The following is a 22665-nucleotide window of genomic DNA, read 5'->3' as shown; positions in this document are numbered from 1 at the left end:
TAATTACGGGGAGCGACTCCTTGAAGTGTTGGCACCATCTAATAACAGTTTGCAGGACTGATAATGGCTTGAGTGACTCCTTGAAGTGTTGGCACCATCTAATAACCTTTTTTCAGGACTGATAATGGCTTGAGCGACTCCTTGAAGTGTTGGCGCCATCTAATAACAGTTTGCAGGACTGATAATGGCTTGAGTGACTCCTTGAAGTTTTGGCACCATCTAATAACAGTTTGCAGGATTGATAATGGCTTTAGGGACTCCTTGAAGTGTTGGCACCATCTAATAACAGTTTGCAGGACTGATAATGGCTTGAGTGACTCCTTGAAGTGTTGGCACCATCTAATAACAGTTTGCAGGATTGATAATGGCTTGAGCGACTCCTTGAAGTGTTGGCACCATCTAATAACAGTTTGTAGGACTGATAATGGCTTGAGCGACTCCTTGAAGTGTTGGCACCATCTAATAACAGTTTGCAGGATTGATAATGGCTTGAGTGACTCCTTGAAGTTTTGGCATCCTATAATAACAGTTTGTAGGACTGATAATGGCTTGAGCGACTCCTTGAAGTGTTGGCACCATCTAATAACAGTTTGCAGGATTGATAATGGCTTGAGCGACTCCTTGAAGTTTTGGCGCCATCTAATAACAGTTTGCAGGATTGATAATGGCTTGAGCGACTCCTTGAAGTTTTGGCGTCCTATAATAACAGTTTGCAGGATTGATAATGGCTTGAGCGACTCCTTGAAGTGTTGGAGCCATCTAATAACAGTTTGTAGGACTGATAATGGCTTGAGCGACTCCTTGAAGTGTTGGCACCATCTAATATCAGTTTGCAGGACTGATAATGGCTTGAGTGACTCCTTGATGTGTTGGCACCATCTAATAACAGTTTGCAGGACTGATAATGGCTTGAGTGACTCCTTGAAGTGTTGGCACCATCTAATATCAGTTTGCAGGACTGATAATGACTTGAGCGACTCCTTGAAGTGTTGGCACCATCTAATATCAGTTTGCAGGACTGATAATGACTTGAGCGACTCCTTGAAGTGTTGGCACCATCTAATAACAGTTTGCAGGATTGATAATGGCTTGAGCGACTCCTTGAAGTTTTGGCACCATCTAATAACAGTTTGCAGGACTGATAATGGCTTGAGCGACTCCTTGAAGTGTTGGCACCATCTAATATCAGTTTGCAGGACTGATAATGGCTTGAGTGACTCCTTGAAGTGTTGGCACCATCTAATATCAGTTTGCAGGACTGATAATGGCTTGTGCGACTCCTTGAAGTGTTGGAGCCATCTAATAACAAACAGTTTGCAGGACCGATAATGGCTTGACCGACTCCTTGAAGTTTTGGCGCCCTATAATAACAGTTTGCAGGACTGATAATGGCTTGTGCGACTCCTTGAAGTGTTGGAGCCATCTAACAACAAACAGTTTGCAGGACCGATAATGGCTTCAGCGACTCCTTGAAGTTTTGGCGCCCTATAATAACAGTTTGCAGGACTGATAATGTCTTGAGCGACTCCTTGAAGTGTTGGCACCATCTAATAACAGTTTGCAGCACTGATAATGGCTTCCTATTGTATTAAAGGGAGTTTTCCTGTTTAGAAACCCATTTTTTCAGACATACGGTTAATCCATAAGCAAAAAGTTGGGCTGTTCCTTTATTAAAAAACACTTTTATTATTATTATTTTTTTTATTTTTTTTTAATCTTCGTCTCCTTTACCTTAAAGGGGTTGTTCATTTTTGCCCTCCGCTATGTATGTGGCATGCTAATAAATAGAGAAAGCTGCAGCACTTTTGACAAGCGGAGCGTCCGATGCAGAAAGTAAATTATGGTGGCGCCTGAAGTCGTCCCCCACCAATAGGTGCTGACAGCATAGCCCGAGGTCTTACATTTGGACTCCCCTTTAATACTCAGTTTTCCCGCTGCAATGCATGAGTCTGTCCTCCACTGAGCTCCATGGGTTGTGTAGGGTCAGGGCGCTGACCTCGTTTTGCTTTACCGCTCTAGCACTTATGGCTTCCTTGGCAATGTTTTGGCCGTATTTGCCCTCATCTCGTTCAGTAATTCTGTGCAAAAGAACATCAGCGCTCAAGAGCTTTTTCGATCCCTCACTCCTGTTTGCAAAATAATGCACTCCTCCGTTTCAGTCTGCTCGCTGTCAGGGCTGTGGCTTGTCGATGGCTGCAGCGGTCGATGTGTCCCCTTCCACACACACACTCTGTCCCTCCGGCGTACTCGATGGCCGCAGCGGTCAATGTGTCCCCTCCCACACACACACACACACACACACACTCTGTCCCTCCGGCGTACTCGATGGCCGCAGCGGTCGATGTGTCCTGTTCCTCACACACACACACACACTCTGTCCCTCCGGCGTACTCGATGGCCGGAGCGGTCGATGTGTCCCCTCCCACACACACACACACACACACACTCTGTCCCTCCGGCGTACTCGATGGCCGCAGCGGTCGATGTGTCCTGTTCCTCACACACACACACACACTCTGTCCCTCCGGCGTACTCGATGGCCGCAGCGGTCGATGTGTCCCCTCCCACACACACACACACACACACACACACTCTGTCCCTCCGGCGTACTCGATGGCCGCAGCGGTCGATGTGTCCCGTTCCTCACACACACACACACACGCTGTCCCTCCAGCGTACTCGATGGCCGCAGCGGTCGATGTGTTCCCTCCCCCACACACACACACACACACACACACACACACACACACACTCTGTCCCTCCGGCGTACTCGATGGCCGCAGCGGTCTATAAGTCCTCTTCACACTCGATCTCTCCAGTGTACTCGATGGCCGCAGCGGTCGATGTGTCCCCTTCCACACACACACACACACACTGTCCCTCCGGCGTACTCGATGGCCGCAGCGGTCTATAAGTCCTCTTCACACTCGATCTCTCCAGTGTACTCGATGGCCACAATGGTCAATAAGTCACCCCCCCCACTCCGTCCCTCCAGCATACTCAGTAGTTGATAAGTCTCCCCACACTCCATCCCTCCGGCGTACTCGATGTCCGCAGCAGTCCATAAGTCTCCCCCACACTCCATCCCTCCGGCGTACTCGATGTCCGCAGCAGTCCATAAGTCCCCCCCACCCACCATCCTTCTAGCATTTTCAATAGTTGCAGTGGTCCATAAGTCCCCCCCACCCTTCATCCCTATGGTGTACTCAATGGTCGCAGTGGTCACGTTCCTCCGGCGCACACGATGGCTACAGCGGTCCGTAAGTCGTCCCCCCACACTCCGTATCTCCGGTGTACTTGATAGCCGCAGCAGTCCATAAGTTCCCCTCACACACCATCCCTGCAGCGCACTCGATGACCGTAGTGGTTGATAAGTCCTCCAGAAACACACACTCCATCCCTCTGGCGTACTCTATAGCTGCAGAGGTTGATAACTCTCCCCACACACACACACCCCGTCCCTCCGATGTACTCCATAACCGCAGTGGTCGATAAGTTCCCCCCACACTCCGTCCCTCCAGCGTACTCGATGACCGCAGTGGTCTATAAGTCCCCTACACTCCATCCCTCCGGCGTATTCGATGACCGCAGTGGTCCATAAGTCCCCCACACCCCGTCCCTCCAGTGTACTCGATGACCGCAGTGGTCCATAAGTCCCCCACACTCCATCCCTCCGGCGTATTCGATGACCGCAGTGGTCCATAAGTCCCCCACACCCCGTCCCTCCAGTGTACTCGATGACCGCAGTGGTCTATAAGTCCCCCACACCCCGTCCCTCCAGTGTACTCGATGGCCGCAGTGGTCTATAAGTCCCCCACGCTCTGTCCCTCCGGCGTACACATCCCAGTATACACCATGGCTCTGACCTCTTGGCTTTCTGCTGTGATGGAGCAGCAATGACTACAAGTCCTGTATGATGTTGAGCCGGGGTCTTACTACTGACCCCATGTGGAGAGGCCTTAGCTCCCGGCACGTGCAGCAGCATTGTACCGAGCAGGAAGCGTCCATAATGAATACCATCATTTAAGACTGAGTGATTTGTACAGTGATATTGGCAGGGATCGCTCCCTGGCCCTCGGCCCAGTCGTGTCTCTCCACAGCTTTTCATGTAAGCCTAGCATGAAAACAAATGCCGGCCGTCAGCGGCCACAATAACGTGTTAGATGTTTGACAATGGCACTGAACTTGTATTGTAGCACCGCTCAAATGAAGAACTGTGCCAGGAGCGCGGTCCCTGCCTCTGAGCCGAAACTGGCAAACCATCCACGAGGGTGAAGAGATAGAAATTCTAGACAGTATTTTTTTATTTAATGGGAAATTAAAAACACCAATCTAGTGCAACAAGAATGATTTTACTACTGAAACTAGTAACTAGTGCCATGTCTGTATAGGTCTTATTATAAGAAGAAAAATGACACCTCTCTTGTAGTAATCCGATGTGCCAGCGCTGAGAAATGGAGCTTTGAAGCTACATGTAGATTAGACTGCAAGTGCACGGGGGGCGTGTCCCAGCATTCTTCATTTCACACGCCCCCAGTGAACTTGCAGCCTAATCTCCATGTGGATTCAAAGCTTGATTTCTCAGCGCTGGCACATCAGATTACTACAAGAGAGGTGTCATTTTTCTTCTTATAATAAGACCTATACAGCCATAGTGTCAGTAGTAAACTGAGAATGCAAAAGGGCCTAGCGGTCAGTGGAAAAAGCAGTAAAAGGGACCATAAGCCGGGAATGGAAAGCTGAGTTTCCCTTTACACCACCAGGGCTAAATATCATTCATCTTCAGGTGATAAACGGAAACAGTTATGGCAGCGGACAGCCCCGTCTACCGACTGGTCCTGGGCGTAGGATCGATCGCTGGGCCTTCAGAGCAGTCCCTCGATATTGAAGCGGCTTGTGTTTCCGTAATCCGTTCCTATAAAGGTCTTTCTCCCTATGGAGCAGCCGTCCAATAATGGATGGAGAGGTTTCCAGCCTGTGATTACCCTGATTCCCTAATTGACAGACGACTGCTCGGACGCAGCGTTTTATCGGCTGATTGATAGCTATACGGCTGCCATTTCGGAGCGCAGCTCTTGTGTTTTCCTGGCAGCTTAATCCATAATAATGGTTTAGCTGATAAACAGATCAACCGGATTTAGTCGTCTCATTGCTTTTTTGCTCGCATTTCGCGTCTCGTGCTGATTCTTGCTACTCGGCCTCCCTTCATTTATCCAACTTAATGCATGGCGTCCTACCGGCTCGGAAGCCATGATTGCTTGCTACTTTACCCCCTGGCTACAGTGCGGATTTCCAGGGGGGCTGCGAGCTTTACTGAGCTATTCTAAGAAAATTACACTCCTGAGAACCATGCGGAGCAGGAGATTGACTACTCAACGCCAATATCAATGTGATGTCTTGATATCTGGAAGAAAAAAACTCACCTGAAATGTTATTCACTTCTTATGACCCTTGAGCTGCAACACCAGACTCACCCCATTGACAAGAGTGTTGCTCTGTGGGAATTAGGTAGTCATTTTTCCTAATCTAGTCCAATCAGGATGATTTTAGTATGGCTGTGTAGGACCGAGCACAACAAGAAAAATGATACCTTACTTGTAGCAATCCGATGTACCAGCGCTGAGAAATTGAGCTTTGAAGCCACATGCAAATTAACCTGGAAGTGCAATGGGGGCGTGTCAAAGGAAGCCTGCTTCTGCCCCCTTTGCACTTCTAGGTTAATTTGCATGTGGCTTCAAAGCTTGATTTCTCAAGACTGGTACATCAGATTAATACAAGGCAGGTGTCATTTTTCTTGTTGTACAAAGACCCAGACAGTCGTACTGTTAGTTTCCGGGAAAAAAAAAATATTTCTGACATGTTTACCTTGAAAAAGACTTTCAAATGGTTATTCACACCTAAAACACTTATGACATTTTACTCTGGGATCTGTGAGTCCCCATTATCTGTATAAAGAGTCTCCCTAAATGTCTGGAACACGAGTGTTGCTCTATTGTAAACAGGCCGTCATGGTTTTCTAATCCAGTTCAATCTATTCAGGATGGTTTTAATACCAAAACTAGTAGTATGGCTGTGTAGGTCCAAGCACAACAAGAAAAATGATATCTTACTTGTAGCAATCCGATGTACCAGCGCTGAGAAATCGAGCTTTGAAGCCACATGCAAATTAACCTGGAAGTGCAATGGGGGCGTGTCAAGTGAAGACTGCTGCTGCCCCCTTTGCACTTCCAGGCTAATTTGCATGTGGCTTCAAAGCTTGATTTCTCAGCACTGGTACATCAGATTAATACAAAACAGGTGTCATTTTTCTTGTTGTACAAAGACCCACACAGTCATACTATTAGTTTCAGGAAAAAAATGACCTTGAAAAATGGAGTACAAAAGGTTATACCTAAAACTTTTACCTCTGAGATCCGCCAGTCCCGACTAACTCTATAAAGGAGTCTCCCACTGTCAGGAAAATTCCACTGACCTCCATATGGATGGATCATTTCATGACTACTTTGACTCCGCAGAGGTCCTCACGCCTGATGGTTACACATAAGCAGAGAGGCACAATATGGAACAAACAAGGGCAGATAACCCTGAAGTGGTGACGTTAGAGTCTTTATAGCAAGAGGGCGGTAAAGGCCAATCTCAGGATAAATTTTTGGGGCGTACATTTCATAGTCCTCGATCCTTAGGGTATAGGGAGAATCCGTCCTCCATCAACCTTGGCTTTTTATTTTTGTGCTGGGAGATTGTTTCACCTAGCCAAATCAGATCTGCTTTGCCCTGAGGAGGGGGCAAAATCCTGAAACACGTGTCTGCAAATGGAGCATCTGGTTTGGCTTCTTATCCTAAGGGTCGATATTAACTTTTAGGATTGTTACTTCCTATAGGAGGTCATTTACATATGTAAATTCCCAAAGGAGCCTTGTATGGCCTATAAGTCTCCTTACACTTGGCACTCTCCACAAGGCAAAATGTTCCCTCTTAGACCCTCAATGTAAACACTGCAGCTGCATCATGTCCCCGGACAGCCATAGAGGCTAACAAGCAAGTAATGTTCAGACTCGATCATTATGTGTTCACTTTCCATTATGTTTCCCCTTAGAATCGTGGCTTTAATCCTATGGCACCTCGGTGGCTCACAGTTGGCCTGGCCTGGATAATAGGATCTGCGCCACTTAGGAAAGGCTGCACTCAGCAAAAGCTAAGACATGAAAAATGAGGCAAGATGCTGCAGAATTCAGTGTGTACTTCCTTGGCCTGATACCGCTGAGATCAAGGAAAGTGAGGACCAGAAGCCCAATGCCGGGGGGTCCGAACCCCATCTTCTGGCTCATTTTAAGAAATGTTATTTCTGTGTGTCCTCTCTGATGATCTGTGCCTGCACTGACAATAGGCTCTGTGCCTGCACTGATAATAGGCCCTGTGCCTGCACTGACAATAGGCTCTGTGCCTGCACTGATAATAGGCCCTGTGCCTGCACTGACAATAGGCTCTGTGCCTGCACTGACAATAGGCTCTGTGCCTGCCCTGACAATAGGCCCTGTGCCTGCACTGACAATAGGCTCTGTGGCTGCACTGACAATAGGCTCTGTGCCTGCACTGATAATAGCCTCTGTGCCTGCACTGACAATAGGCTCTGTGCCTGCACTGACAATAGGCTATGTGCCTGCACTGACAATAGGCTCTGTGCCTGCACTGATAATAGGCTCTGCCTGCACTGATAATAGGCTCTGTGCCTGCACTGATAATAGGCTCTGTGCCTGCACTGACAATAGGCTCTGTGCCCGCACTGACAATAGGCTCTGTGCCTGCACTGACAATAGGCTCTGTGCCTGCACTGACAATAGGCCCTGTGCCTGCACTGACAATAGGCCCTGTGCCTGCACTGACAATAGGCCCTGTGCCTGCACTGATAATACGCCCTGTGCCTGCACTGACAATAGGCTCTGTGCCTGCACTGATAATAGGCTCTGTGCCTGCACTGATAATAGGCTCTGTGCCTGCACTGACAATAGGCCCTGTGCCTGCACTGATAATAGGCCCTGTGCCTGCACTGACAATAGGCTCTGTGCCTGCACTGACAATAGGCTCTGTGCCTGCACTGACAATAGGCTCTGTGCCTGCACTGACAATAGGCCCTGTGCCTGCACTGACAATAGGCCCTGTGCCTGCACTGACAATAGGCCCTGTGACTGCACTGACAATAGGCTCTGTGCCTGCACTGACAATAGGCCCTGTGACTGCACTGACAATAGGCCCTGTGCCTGCACTGATAATAGGCCCTGTGCCTGCACTGACAATAGGCTCTGTGCCTGCACTGACAATAGGCTCTGTGCCTGCACTGACAATAGGCTCTGTGCCTGCACTGATAATAGGCTCTGTGCCTGCACTGACAATAGGCTCTGTGCCTGCACTGATAATAGGCTCTGTGCCTGCACTGATAATAGGCTCTGTCCCTGCACTGATAATAGGCTCTGTGCCTGCACTGACAATAGGCTCTGTGCCTGCACTGATAATAGGCTCTGTGCCTGCACTGACAATAGGCTCTGTGCCTGCACTGATAATAGGCCCTGTGCCTGCACTGACAATAGGCTCTGTGCCTGCACTGACAATAGGCTCTGTGCCTGCACTGATAATAGGCCCTGTGCCTGCACTGACAATAGGCCCTGTGCCTGCACTGACAATAGGCTCTGTGCCTGCACTGACAATAGGCTCTGTGCCTGCCCTGACAATAGGCTCTGTGCCTGCACTGATAATAGGCTCTGTGCCTGCACTGACAATAGGCTCTGTGCCTGCACTGACAATAGGCTCTGTGCCTGCACTGACAATAGGCTCTGTGCCTGCACTGACAATAGGCTCTGTGCCTGCACTGACAATAGCCTCTGTGCCTGCCCTGACAATAGGCTCTGTGCCCGCACTGACAATAGGCCCTGTGCCTGCACTGACAATAGGCCCTGTGCCTGCACTGACAATAGGCCCTGTGCCTGCACTGACAATAGGCACTGTGCCTGCACTGATATAGGCTCTGTGCCTGCACTGACAATGAGATACTGTGAGGCACTGATATTAGTGTTTTGCACTGCACAGATAATGGGATATGTATGTGGCTGCACTGATTGTAAAGTAATTGATTGCACAGCTAACTGGGTATATGGCTATACTGGTCATAGGCTATGCGGCTGCACTGGTCATACGGTATGCTGCTGCACTGATCATACGGTATGTGGCTGCACTGGTCATACGGTATGTGGCTGCACTGGTCATACGGTATGCGGCTGCACTGATCATACGGTATGTGGCTGCACTGATCATACGGTATGCGGCTGCACTGATCATACGGTATGTGGCTGCACTGAGCATAAAGAAATTGGTTGCACAGATAATTGGATGTTTCTGCACTGATGATGATGTCTTTTTCTGAACTGATATTAAAATACTTGCACATATAATGGGATATATGACCTTTCTGATAATGGGGTACACGTCTGCACTGATAATGGGGTACACGTCTGCACTGATAATGGGGTACATGTCTGCACTGATAATGGGGTACACGTCTGCACTGATAATGGGGTACATGTCTGCACTGATAATGGGGTACACGTCTGCACTGATAATGGGGTACACGTCTGCACTGATAATGGGGTACACATCTGCACTGATAATGGGGTACATGTCTGCACTGATAATGGGTTACACGTCTGCACTGATAATGGGTTACACGTCTGCACTGATAATGGGTTACACGTCTGCACTGATAATGGGGTACACGTGTGCACTGATAATGGGGTACACGTCTGCACTGATAATGGGGTACATGTCTGCACTGATAATGGGGTACATGTCTGCACTGATAATGGGGTACACGTCTGCACTGATAATGGGGTACACGTCTGCACTGATAATGGGGTACGCGTCTGCACTGATAATGGGGTACGCGTCTGCACTGATAATGTGGTACACGTCTGCACTGATAATGGGGTACACGCCTGCACTGATAATGGGGTACACCTCTGCACTGATAATGGGGTACACGTCTGCACTGATAATGGGGTACACGTCTGCACTGATAATGGGGTACACGTCTGCACTGATAATGGGGTACACGTCTGCACTGATAATGGGGTACACGTCTGCACTGATAACGGGGTACACGGCTGCACTGATAACGGGGTACACGGCTGCACTGATAACGGTGTACACGGCTGCACTGATAATGGGGTACACGTCTGCACTGATAATGGGGTACATGTCTGCACTGATAATGGGGTACACATCTGCACTGATAATGGGGTACATGTCTGCACTGATAATGGGGTACACATCTGCACTGATAATGGGGTACACGGCTGCACTGATAATGGGGTACACATCTGCACTGATAATGGGGTACACGGCTGCACTGATAATGGGGTACACGGCTGCACTGATAATGGGGTACACGGCTGCACTGATAATGGGGTACACACTGCACTGATAATGGGGTACACGTCTGCACTGATGATAGGGTATGTGGCTGCACTGATAGTAGGGTTGGTACCTGGCACTGTTTATTAGACGTGTATCTGGCTTTGGATGCGCTGTTCAGGGCTAGATACTATGCAGGTTCCGTAGCTGCCCCCCTCTTTAGCCTCGGCCCGGCCCCCGGTCCTCGGCTCGCTGAACGTTGCCTCTTTCCTCCTCTGTGTATCTGTCTGGAATGATAGACTTCTGAGCTAAGGTCACATTTAACGAGGTGCGTATTAAGGCTAATTGGAAAATTACCAATCCCACTTCCAGGAGCCCCAGATTACCTGGGAATTAGCGTAATCACCGCTCACTGTATATTGTGTTTACACTCCGGGGCTGAGAGCCACGTTCCACCCCTGCAATTACCGCCTGTAAACCGTGGAAATGCTCCGCCAGCCACAGAGCGCCGCGTTCAGCGGAGCCACAGAGCGAGGATAGCTTAACCCTAAAGAAATCATTGTAAATGAGCTGTATGGTGGTATTACATGGGCACTGTATGGCGGTATTATCAGTGCAAAGAAGGGCAGTGGTCCTTTTATAGAAATAATAGTAAGGTATTCTATACAGTGGATTGCACTATTATGTGAGATACAGTGCCTACAAGAAGTATTCAACCCCCTGCAGATTTACAGTGCCTACAAGTAGTATTCAACCCCCTTCAGATTTAGCAGGTTTGATAAGATGCAAATAAGTTAGAGGCTGCAAACTTCAAACAAGAGCAGGATTTATTAACAGATGCATAAATCTTACAAACCAACAAGTTATGTTGCTCAGTTAAATTTTAATAAATTTTCAACATAAAAGTGTGGGTCAATTATTATTCAACCCCTAGGTTTAATATTTTGTGGAATAACCCTTGTTTGCAATTACAGCTAATAATCGTCTTTTATAAGACCTGATCAGGCCAGCACAGGTCTCTGGAGTTATCTTGGCCCACTCCTCCATGCAGATCTTCTCCAAGTTATCTAGGTTCTTTGGGTGTCTCATGTGGACTTTGATCTTGAGCTCCTTCCACAAGTTTTCAATTGGGTTAAGGTCAGGAGACTGACTAGGCCACTGCAACGCCTTGATTTTTTCCCTCTTGAACCAGGCCTTGGTTTTCTTGGCTGTGTGCTTTGGGTCGTTGTCTTGTTGGAAGATGAAATGACGACCCATCTTAAGATCCTTGATGGAGGAGCGGAGGTTCTTGGCCAAAATCTCCAGGTAGGCCGTGCTATCCATCTTCCCATGGATGCGGACCAGATGGCCAGGCCCCTTGGCTGAGAAACAGCCCCACAGCATGATGCTGCCACCACCATGCTTGACTGTAGGGATGGTATTCTTGGGGTCGTATGCAGTGCCATCCAGTCTCCAAACGTCACGTGTGTGGTTGGCACCAAAGATCTCGATCTTGGTCTCATCAGACCAGAGAACCTTGAACCAGTCTGTCTCAGAGTCCTCCAAGTGATCATGAGCAAACTGTAGACGAGCCTTGACATGACGCTTTGAAAGTAAAGGTACCTTACGGGCTCGTCTGGAACGGAGACCATTGCGGTGGAGTACGTTACTTATGGTATTGACTGAAACCAATGTCCCCACTGCCATGAGATCTTCCCGGAGCTCCTTCCTTGTTGTCCTTGGGTTAGCCTTGACTCTTCGGACAAGCCTGGCCTCGGCACGGGTGGAAACTTTCAAAGGCTGTCCAGGCCGTGGAAGGCTAACAGTAGTTCCATAAGCCTTCCACTTCCGGATGATGCTCCCAACAGTGGAGACAGGTAGGCCCAACTCCTTGGAAAGGGTTTTGTACCCCTTGCCAGCCTTGTGACCCTCCACGATCTTGTCTCTGATGGCCTTGGAATGCTCCTTTGTCTTTCCCATGTTGACCATGTATGAGTGCTGTTCACAAGTTTGGGGAGGGTCTTAATTAGTCAGAAAAGGCTGGAAAAAGAGATAATTAATCCAAACATGTGAAGCTCATTGTTCTTTGTGCCTGAAATACTTCTTAATACTTTAGGGGAACCAAACAGAATTCTGGTGGTTTGAGGGGTTGAATAATAAATGACCCTCTGAATAAACTTATCACAATTTAAAAAAAAAAAATAAAGAAATAACATTCTTTTTTGGTGCATTTCACACTTCAAGGCTGATCTACAGTCCAAATGTCACAATGCCAAGTTATTCCGAATGTGTAAACCTGCTAAATCTGCAGGGGGTTGAATACTACTTGTAGGCACTTTACATACAGCGGTACTATGGCCAGGACTATATGGATACTGTATTGCTTAGACGTTGTATGGCGGTATAATTTTGCCATTGAGTGGCAGTGTTATGTGGTCATTTTATAGAAATACTATTAAAGCATCTATAGCGGTATTATTTAAACAGTAAATGGCACTATTGTGTAGAAAATATATGGCAGTATTAAGTGGACATTATATAGGAGTATTACGTGGACGTTATATGGCAGTATTTCGTGGATGTTATATGGCAGTATTATGTGGATATTATATGGCAGTATTATGTAGACATTATATGGCAGTATTATGTGGACATTATTTGGCAGTATTATGTAGACATTACATGACAGTATTATGTAGACATTATATGGCAGTATTATGTGGATATTATATGGCAGTATTATGTGGATATTATATGGCAGTATTATGTAGACATTATATGGCAGTATTATGTGGATATTATATGGCAGTATTATGTGGATATTATATGGCAGTATTATGTAGACATTATATGGCAGTATTATGTGGACATTATTTGGCAGTATTATGTAGACATTACATGGCAGTATTATATAGACATTATATGGCAGTATTATGTGGATATTATATGGCAGTATTATGTGGATATTATATGGCAGTATTATATGGATATTATATAGTAGTATTATGTGGATATTATATGGTAGTATTATGTGGACGTTATATGGCAGTATTATGTGGATATTATATGAAAGTATTATAAGGCCATAAGGCATTGCTGGCGGTATTACTTGGGTACTGAATTGTCGGGAAATTTTATGGAAGTATCATTTAGCTTTTTATGGCAGTATTATGGGGGCAGTATATGGTAGTGTTATTTAGATACTATATGAAGATATTACATAGGCATTGTTTGGCTGTATTATTGGTTTGGGCACTGTATAATAGTAGTATTTAGCGTTGTATAGCAGTATTATGAGGGCGCTATGTGGCAATGTTATTTGGATACTGTATGAAGGTATTACATAGGCATTGTTCAGCTGTATTATTTGTTTGGTCATTGTATTGCAGTCTTATTTAGCATAGTATAGCAGTATTATGAAGGCACTATATGGCAGTATTTGGATACTGTAAGAAGGTTTTACATAGGCATTATTTGGCTGTATTATTTGTTTAGGCACTGTATAGCAGTATTATTTTGCATTGTATGGCAGTATTATGAGGGCACTATATGATAGTGTTGTTTGGATACTGTATGAAAGTATTATATAGGCAGTGTTTGGCTGTATTATTTGTTTAGGCACTGTATAGCAGTATTGTTTTGCATTGTATGGCAATATTATGAGGGCACTATTTGGTAGTGTAATTTGGATACTGTGTGAAGGTATTACATAGGCATTGTTTGGCTGTATTATTGGTTTGGGCACTGTATAGCAGTATTATTTAGGGTTGTATAGCAGTATTATGAGGGCACTATGTGGCAGTGTTATTTGGATACTTTGTGAAGGTATTACATAGGCATTGTTTGACTGTATTATTTGTTTGGGCACTGTATAGCAGTATTATTTAGCATTGTATGGCAGTATTATGAGGGCACTCTATGGTAGTGTTTGGATACTGTATGAAGGTATTACATAGGCATTGTTTGGATGTATTATTTCTTTGGATACTTTATAGCAGTATTATTTCACACTATATGTCATTATAATAAGGGCACTATATGGTAGTGTTATTTGGATTCTGTATGTAGGTATTATATAGGCATTGTTTGGCTGTATTATTTGTTTGGGCACTGTATAGCAGTATTATTTATCATTATATGGCAGTATTCAGATAAGGTAAAATGTATAAATTCATCTGTAATCTGCTTTTTGCTCAGGACCCCTTATAGTTCCATGTTTTTTTATTAATATGGCCATATACATAGACATCACGTACGTGGCGCCTGTAGTAAATGCTCTGCAGTTTGGTGACAATCTTTGCAGTAAAGCAGCTTCTTATTTCGGCAGTAGCGATTTTGCCTGAGTCTCCGGCTAATGACGCTTTTATCTCCTTTCAGAACAAAGTGCTGAACGTGGACGGTGTGAAAGTCAAGCTGCAGGTGAGGCCGCCGCGCTGCGTTATGTGCGCTGCCCCTTTTATGTACTTTTATGTACTTTTATGTTCTGTGATGCAGTCACTGTGATTTTTTTTTTCTTCTTTTCACTCCTCGTGAATATATTATCTTTTTATTAAAAGATCTGGGACACGGCCGGACAGGAGAGGTTCAGGAGCGTCACACACGCCTATTACAGGGACGCCCACGGTGAGTACCCCACATAGGACCAGCTAGAAAACAAATGAGCCACAATAAGCTCCGCCTACATAATGGCAAACCACGCCCATTCGTATTTAACCACACCCACTTAAAGAGGTGATCCTAAAATTTCAGTAAGGGTCCCAATTAGTGGGACCCCCAGCAATCACAAAGTTATCATTCATCCTGTACCCCTATAAAGCCAAGTTTTGCCTCAAATCTATTAAAATTAAAGGGGTATCCCATCTCCAAATATGTAGTAGGTGTAATAATAATAATAATAATAATATTAGCAAATGCCTCCAATTAGAAATGTACTATAGTTCTCCTGATTAGCTATGTCACTTACCTCATCTGCAGGGCATTGCAGGACCTTAGGTATCCATTGTTATGACCACTAGTATCTAACTAACTGTCACTAAATGCATGGTTGTAACCATGAATACCTAAGGTCCTGCAATACCCTGCACATGAGGTGAGACATGGCTAATCAGAAAAACTATACTACCCTGCACATGAGGTAAGAGACATGGTTAATCTGAAGAACTATACCGCCCTGCACATGAGGTAAGAGACATGGCTACTCAGAAAAACTATACTACCCTGCACATGCGGTAAAAGACATGGTTAATCTGAAGAACTATACTACCCTGCACATAAGGTAAGAGACATGGCTACTCAGAAGAACTATACTACCCTGTACATGAGGTAAGAGACATAGCAAATCAAAAAAGCTATACTACCCTGCACATGAGGTAAGAGACATAGCAAATCAGAAGAACTATACTACATTTCTAATTGGAGGTATTGGATTTAGTGACAGTTGCTAGTGGTCATCATGGGTTATTCCCATCTCTAAGATCCTATCCAAATGAGTAGCAGGTAGTATAGTTCTCCTGATTAGCTATGTCTCTTACCTCATGTTCAGGGCATTGCAGGACTTTAGGTAGCCATGATTATGACCACTAGCAACCAAGTACGGTAACTAATTGTCACTGTATGCAAATACCTCCAATTAGAAATATAGTATAGTTCTTCTGCTTAGCTATGTCTGTTACCTCATGTGCAGGGCATTGCAGGACCTTGGGTATCCATGGTTAAGACCACAATCAACTAACACTATATGCAAATACCTCCAATTAGAAATGTAGTATAGTTCTTCTGATTAGCTATGTCTGTTACCTCATGTGCAGGGCATTGCAGGACCTTAGGTATCCATGGTTAAGACCACAATCAACTAACACTATATGCAAATACCTCCAATTAGAAATGTAGTATAGTTCTCCATATAGCCATGGTTACATCTACTCATATAGTGACAAATGGTTGTTCGTGGTCATAACCATAGATACCTAAGCTGCAATGCCCTGCACATGAGGTAATCAGGAGAACCATACCACATTTCTAATTGGAGGTATTTGCTAATATTATTTCTATTGGGATAGGATCTTGGAGATGGGAATAACCCCTTTTAAGTTCAACTTCAGTCAAACCCCCAAATAACGATCGTCTTAAAGTCAATATAAAAGGAAGATGAGATGTAAGCTGCTTTAGGGGTCTCACGCTGAGGGGCTGTGTCATCAAGAGATGTCTTCTATCCCAGCTCAAAAAGTCTATCTATTTAGTGTGAAACCATCAATAGAAAAAAAACGAAGGCGGGAGAGGAGGGAGATGCAGCTGCAAGTTCTCACTAAATGCATTAGAACAGAAAATGAGAACGTGATAAGTGCAGTGGAAAAGGGGTGATCTATAAGCTCTCAGGGGTCTCAAGGTGCGGCCGATTTTTAGAGAGGTACAATGAACAAAATTTTACTTCCACGCTTATCTCCCTGTCTTCTCTCCACAGCCCTGCTCCTGCTGTACGATATCACTAATAAGACGTCCTTCGACAATATCCAGGTAGGATGGATCACTTAGATGTTTGCTTTTTTTTCTGCATTTTATTCCATTTTTTCCCTAATATATCTCTATTTAAGGGAGTTGTCCACATTTTTGGACCTTTTTTTACTTAAATGCATGTATTTTGGGCTGAAAATCATTTTTGTAATTGAGTTTCATTAAGCATTTTGCCTCTGTCTTTTGATGGGTGCAGAATGAGTGAACTAAGAATCTATCAGTGAGCTCCTTCTGTTTATCTGTTTTTTTCTGAGCTCCTCTCTGATGATTTCTGACCACATCAAAGTTGAATGTGTAGAGAAACATAAGAGCTTGTAAATTTCACACAGATAAATAGTTTTAATCTTAAAGGGATCCTTATTCCATTTTCTCTTAATATTTTTTCTCTATTTAAAGGAGATGTTACCCTATTGGACATTTTTTTTTTACTTATATGCATGTATTTTGGGCTAAAAATCATGTATGCAAATGGGTTTCATTAAACATTTTGCCTTCAATAGCTTCTTTCTAGTGATGGGTGCAGAATGAGTTAACTGAGAAACTATTAGTGAGCTCCTTCTGTTTCTATTTCTGTTATGTGACATGTCAGGGTCTATCCTCTATATCAGCCAGGCGGGAGGAGAAGTCTATGGAGATGACTGCTCTCCCCTTCTTGAGTGACATGTCTAAGTCTATATGAACCAGGCGGGAGGATAAGTCTATGGAGAGGACTGCTCTCCCCATCTTGAGTGACATGTCTAAGTCTATATGAACCAGGCAGGAGGAGAAGTCTACAGAGATGAAGTCTATATGAACCAGGCTGGAGGAGAAGTCTATGGAGATGACTGCTCTCCCCATCTAGAGTGACATGTCTAAGTCTATATGAACCAGGCGGGAGGAGGTGTCTATGGAGAGGACTTCTCTCCCCATCTTGAGTGATATCTAAGTCTATGTGAACCAGGCGGGAGGATAAGTCTATGGAGATGAAGTCTATATGAACCATGTGGGAGGAGAAGTTTACGGAGATGAAGTCTATATGAACCAGGCGGGAGGAGAAGTCCATGGAGATGACTGCTCTTCCCATCTTGAGTGACATGTCAAAGTCTATATGAACCAGGTACGAGGAGTAGTCTATGGAGATGACTGCTCTCCCCATTTCTCTGTAAATTTAGCTCAGTGGTGAGATAAAAACTTACTGGAAGATCACAGCTCTGGTCTGTGTGTGTCTGTGCTACTCTCACTCTGCTCCTCCTCTCTCCATAGACTTCAATAGGCAGCTGTAATCTGATCCCTCAGTGAGCTTGTTTCACGAAGTCTGATTTTAGCCATTTCTCAGGATGGACAATGACTTCAGGAGTGAGAGAAGTAGAGTATGAAGTGGCTCATAAGTGGAGAAAGAAGTTCCTTATAATTGCTTGTACCATTGAAACGGCAGTGACCATTTAAGGCTGAGCTCCGCCCTGCGCAGTGGGCGGTCCTAATATCCTGGTAGAAGGAGAGGGTGGAGCTTCCAAGTGAGAATACTTCAAGAAACCAGACTTTGAGGTTGTGCAGAAACTCAACGAAAGCTGACAGAGGTGCGAGCATTAGAAAAACAAAGTCAGTATTTTTTTCTAAAAAGTTTCTAACATCAATTTAAACATTCTGGACAATCCCTTTAAGTCACATTCTGCTACCAAAAAGAAATGAATGAAAATATGTGATTCTGTGGCGCTGGTTAGATCCGGCCCTGCGCAGACAGCGATCCGCCCGCGGTTACGGTAGTGATAGCGGTCTTTATTTAGCCCTTATAATTGCTCTGGAAGTGACAGGAGCTGCTGCGCCTCGGGGAGACTCAGGAAAATGCACAACTATTGCCCAAAATCTAATGACGGGATAAAAATAAGAGGCTTTCACTGGACTGGCGCTTGTTGCAGGAGCGAAGAACCAAGGAAGCCAGGATTCCAAGCCGCTAATTGGGGGAACTTCTATTTTCAGGTTCCGGAATGTTATATTTTTGAATTTTTTGAATTTCAGAGCTGAAGATTTAACCTCTTTTTAGCCGAAGGAGTCTTGGATTATCATGGATTATCCTTCAAACTGAGTTATGGATGGATTACTGGGGATTACTGAGATTTTTGCTGTTGGCACTGTAAACACAGGATGCAGGGCGCTAATTTAGGATTTAAAGGGGTTGTACCCCATAAGCAATAATTATAACCAGTCCACAGGTTACATGATAAAAGTATTATTGCTGTAGGTCCAGCAGCTGAGACCCTCATCAATCACGAAAACAGGGGGACCAAAGTTCCCTGTGTGAATGGAGCGATAGTGAGCATGTGCGGAGAGTGAATGGAGCAGTGGTCGCACATGCTCACTAAGGAGTAAGGACACGGTGATAAGCAGCTACCAGGTAACACATCCCCAAAGGAAACAGAGGCTCAGTCATGTCCAAATGTGCGTTGCTGTCCTTCCCCCAGAAAACAGGGAAAAAGGGACAATCAGGAGGCCCATATGCATCCAAATTTTTTTATTTAACTCTTGCAGTATTCACACCGGCCACTCGAGTATTCTAGACTCTGTTCTCACAGGAAATTTACATGCGCATTAGCAGCATTGGACTGAATTAAATTAGACCATATCGTCTGTATAGAAGCCTTGTCAATGTAAACATGTCTGTGATGATAATGAGACTGCTGAAAAGTCTACAGAAAGTTCGTGTCTGCAATTAGCCCCAGTGAATTGTACATGACTTTCCATGACATGACTTTTTTTCTTTTTTTTCATCAATATTTGGGGTAAAATAAAGGAAATATGTGTGTTTTTCACTTTTTTTCTGACCACAAAAGACCATTAAATTACAATTTTACATTCTTCCCCTTTCTGTAAGAATTTCTTTCTTTTTTATTCCGTATTTTTCTCTTTTTCACACATGCTGCCTCCCTGCTTATAAGGTCATAAAAGACCTCATTAAATACATTTTTTAATCTGATTTCCCCTGTAACTGGGGTTGGCATATTAGCCCCAGTTACAGGGGAAATTTAGTTTTCTTTTTTTTTTTTTTTTCCAAGCAACATCCATAGTGGTTGAGTAAAGCTTATCCTCCTCCATGCACAGCAGGACTGAATGGGTCTCCAAGGACACAGCAGCTTCTGCTTCCACCCTAAACCCAGTAATCACAACTTCTGTGTCCGGAGGAGGAGGCGGCGCCAGAGCTTCCTATATACTGTATACACAGTATTTATTCAGCGCTTTGTATACATATAGGGAAGGCAGAGATGGTAATAATCCATCTGTCTTCTCTATGGGGAGTCAGGCTGTGTCTGACAGCCGGCTACCTGCTTTACTTTGAAGTGACATTTTAGGACATCACTGCAAAGCATATTGTGGACCGCATGGACGTTTATAGTGTATGGGCAATCTGCAAGTAGTTAATACAGATGGTAATAGGTATGCACAGTCCTTATTTAGTGCTATGTATACAGCGATAGGGAAGGCAGAGATAGCAATAATCCATGTCTGTCTTCTCTATGGGGAGTCAGGCTGTGTCTGACAGCCGGCTTCCTGCTTTACTTTGAAGTGACGTTTTAAAACATCACTGCAGAGTCTATTGCGGACCGCACGGATGTTTATAGTCTATGTGTGGTCCGCAAGTAGTTAATACAGATGATAATAGGTATACACAGTCCTTATTTAGTGCTATGTATACAGCGATAGGTAAGGCAGAGATGGTAATCATCCATGTCTGTCTTCTCTATGGGGAGTCAGGCTGTGTCTGACAGCCGACTACCTGCTTTACTTTGAAGTGACGTTTTAGAAACCATTGAAGAGTATATTGCGGACCGCAAGGACGTTTATAGCCTATGGGCAGTCTGCAAGTAGTTAATACAGATGATCATATGGGGGATACAATTTTAACTATCCCCTTCATCAGATCACAAGAGGCAAGTGAAGGATTTTATCTACTTTCCTCCATAACAGATGTCCCGAACATTTTCATTTTTCTTAAGGCGATCTAGATTTAGCAGTCAAGACCTCTTCTAGTAAATAATTGGAAGACAGAAGGGTTGTCATAGGGAAATATGACAGCAGAAGCCACATTGAGAGAGCAGAATGGGTGGCATGGTGGCTCAGTGGTTAGCACTGCAGCCTTGTGGTGGCTCAGTGGTTAGCACCACACCCTTGTGGTGGTTCAGTGGTTAGCACTGCAGTCTTGTGGTGGCTCAGTGGTTAGCACTGCAGCCTTGTGGTGGCTCAGTGGTTAGCACCACACCCTTGTGGTGGTTCAGTGGTTAGCACTGCAGTCTTGTGGTGGCTCAGTGGTTAGAACTGCAGGCTTGTGGTGGCTCAGTGGTTAGCACTGCAGTCTTGCAGCGCTGGGGTCCTGGGTTCGAATCCCACCAAGGACACCATCTGCAAGGAGTTTGTATGTTCTCCCCGTGTTTGCGTGGGTTTCCTCCGGGTTCTCCGGTTTCCTCCCACACTCCAAAGACATATAGATAGGGAATTTAGATTGTGAGCTCCGATGGGGACAACGTTCCTGATGTATGTAAAGCGCTGCGGAATATGTTAGCGCTATATATATATATAAAAAAAATAAAATAAAGCAGAACATGAACTTTTGAGGGATAACAGTTCATCTCCTACATAGACAGAAGAGTTGTCATAGGGAAATACAAGTGCAGACGCCACACTAAGAAAGCAGAACAAGGAGTTTTGGGGGTTAACAGTCAATCTACTCTATAGACAGAAGGGTTGTCATAGGGAAATCCAACGTCCAAAGACACACAGAGATCAGAACAGTGAGTTTTGGGGGTTAACCTTCAATCTACCACAAAGACAGAAGGGTTGTCATAGGGAAATCCAACCTCAGAAGACACAGTGACCGAGCAGGACAGTGACAGGTGGTGTGAACTTTCAGGACATCCGGGGCAATGGTGGTCATTGTTATACAAATTCAGAAGACAGAAGGGTTGTCATAGGGAAATATAAGTTTAGCCATAGGGGGGCGCTGTAATCACGAGCAGACTTTATTCTACATCCTCCGTCCTTTCATAATGCATCATTCTACATCTGCGAGGCTTTCAAATATTAATATACTAATTGCATCCCGTTCATCCCGCCGCTGTGCTGCGCAGCAGACCGTGTTCACATTGCGCAGCTGTTAGCAGCGTCCCGGGCGCCTTTTTAACGCTCACGAGGAATTGGAACAAACACGGTTACATATAATAACCGTCACAGCGCCACCCGCCTGGTGACACCGCAGAATCTAATGGGGTGTGGGAAATTAACCCCTTATGCTGTGATTTTTTTTTCCCCTCCTCTATACAAAGCTAATCATCTTAAAAGGGCTCTCTGCTTTGTGAATTTTATTTAATTTTTTTTTTTAATTTTTTTTTTTTTAGCTGGTGTCATTTGCTAAAATCTCCCAGCAAAAAGTGTTCAATTCCTCTGCAGCGCCCCCTCAGGAGGAATGAAGAATGACATAGTGACATTGAAATCAATGGAGCGGTCATCCATCAATAAGGACACTTTTTGGAACTGCTGTCTTGTGTGGCTGATGGGAGACCGTTCTCTGTTAAAGGGGTGATCCCTCCAGAAATATTTATCACCTACTCACCCGACCTTCCATTCCACCCAACAGCTCCCCAAATCTCAGCATCCTGGACTGAACTGGATGATTTGGAGGTAGCTTTGTTATCCCCCTAATATGGCAGCAGATATGTGCCCCTAGTCTAATCGCAATTGAGGTGGATCGCCCAGTCTATGGTGAGAGTATATAATAATAATAATAATTTTATTCATTTATATAGCGCT

General features: G+C 44.9%; 1 protein-coding gene across 1 annotated transcript in view; it reads left to right on the top strand.

Annotated features, from left to right (window-relative positions):
• RAB26 (RAB26, member RAS oncogene family) overlaps nt 1-22665 on the top strand; it is a 263120-nt gene that overhangs the window by 197578 nt on the left and 42877 nt on the right. The window contains exons 3-5 of the mRNA XM_075318300.1: nt 14758-14799; nt 14937-15003; nt 16841-16893. Coding sequence (XP_075174415.1) covers nt 14758-14799; nt 14937-15003; nt 16841-16893 — 162 coding nt within the window. The remainder of the gene's footprint in view (nt 1-14757; nt 14800-14936; nt 15004-16840; nt 16894-22665) is intronic.

This window comes from Anomaloglossus baeobatrachus, chromosome 7, assembly GCF_048569485.1.
Source record: "Anomaloglossus baeobatrachus isolate aAnoBae1 chromosome 7, aAnoBae1.hap1, whole genome shotgun sequence".
Classification (NCBI taxonomy): domain Eukaryota; kingdom Metazoa; phylum Chordata; class Amphibia; order Anura; family Aromobatidae; genus Anomaloglossus; species Anomaloglossus baeobatrachus.
This window is presented reverse-complemented; position numbering and strand designations above follow the sequence as displayed.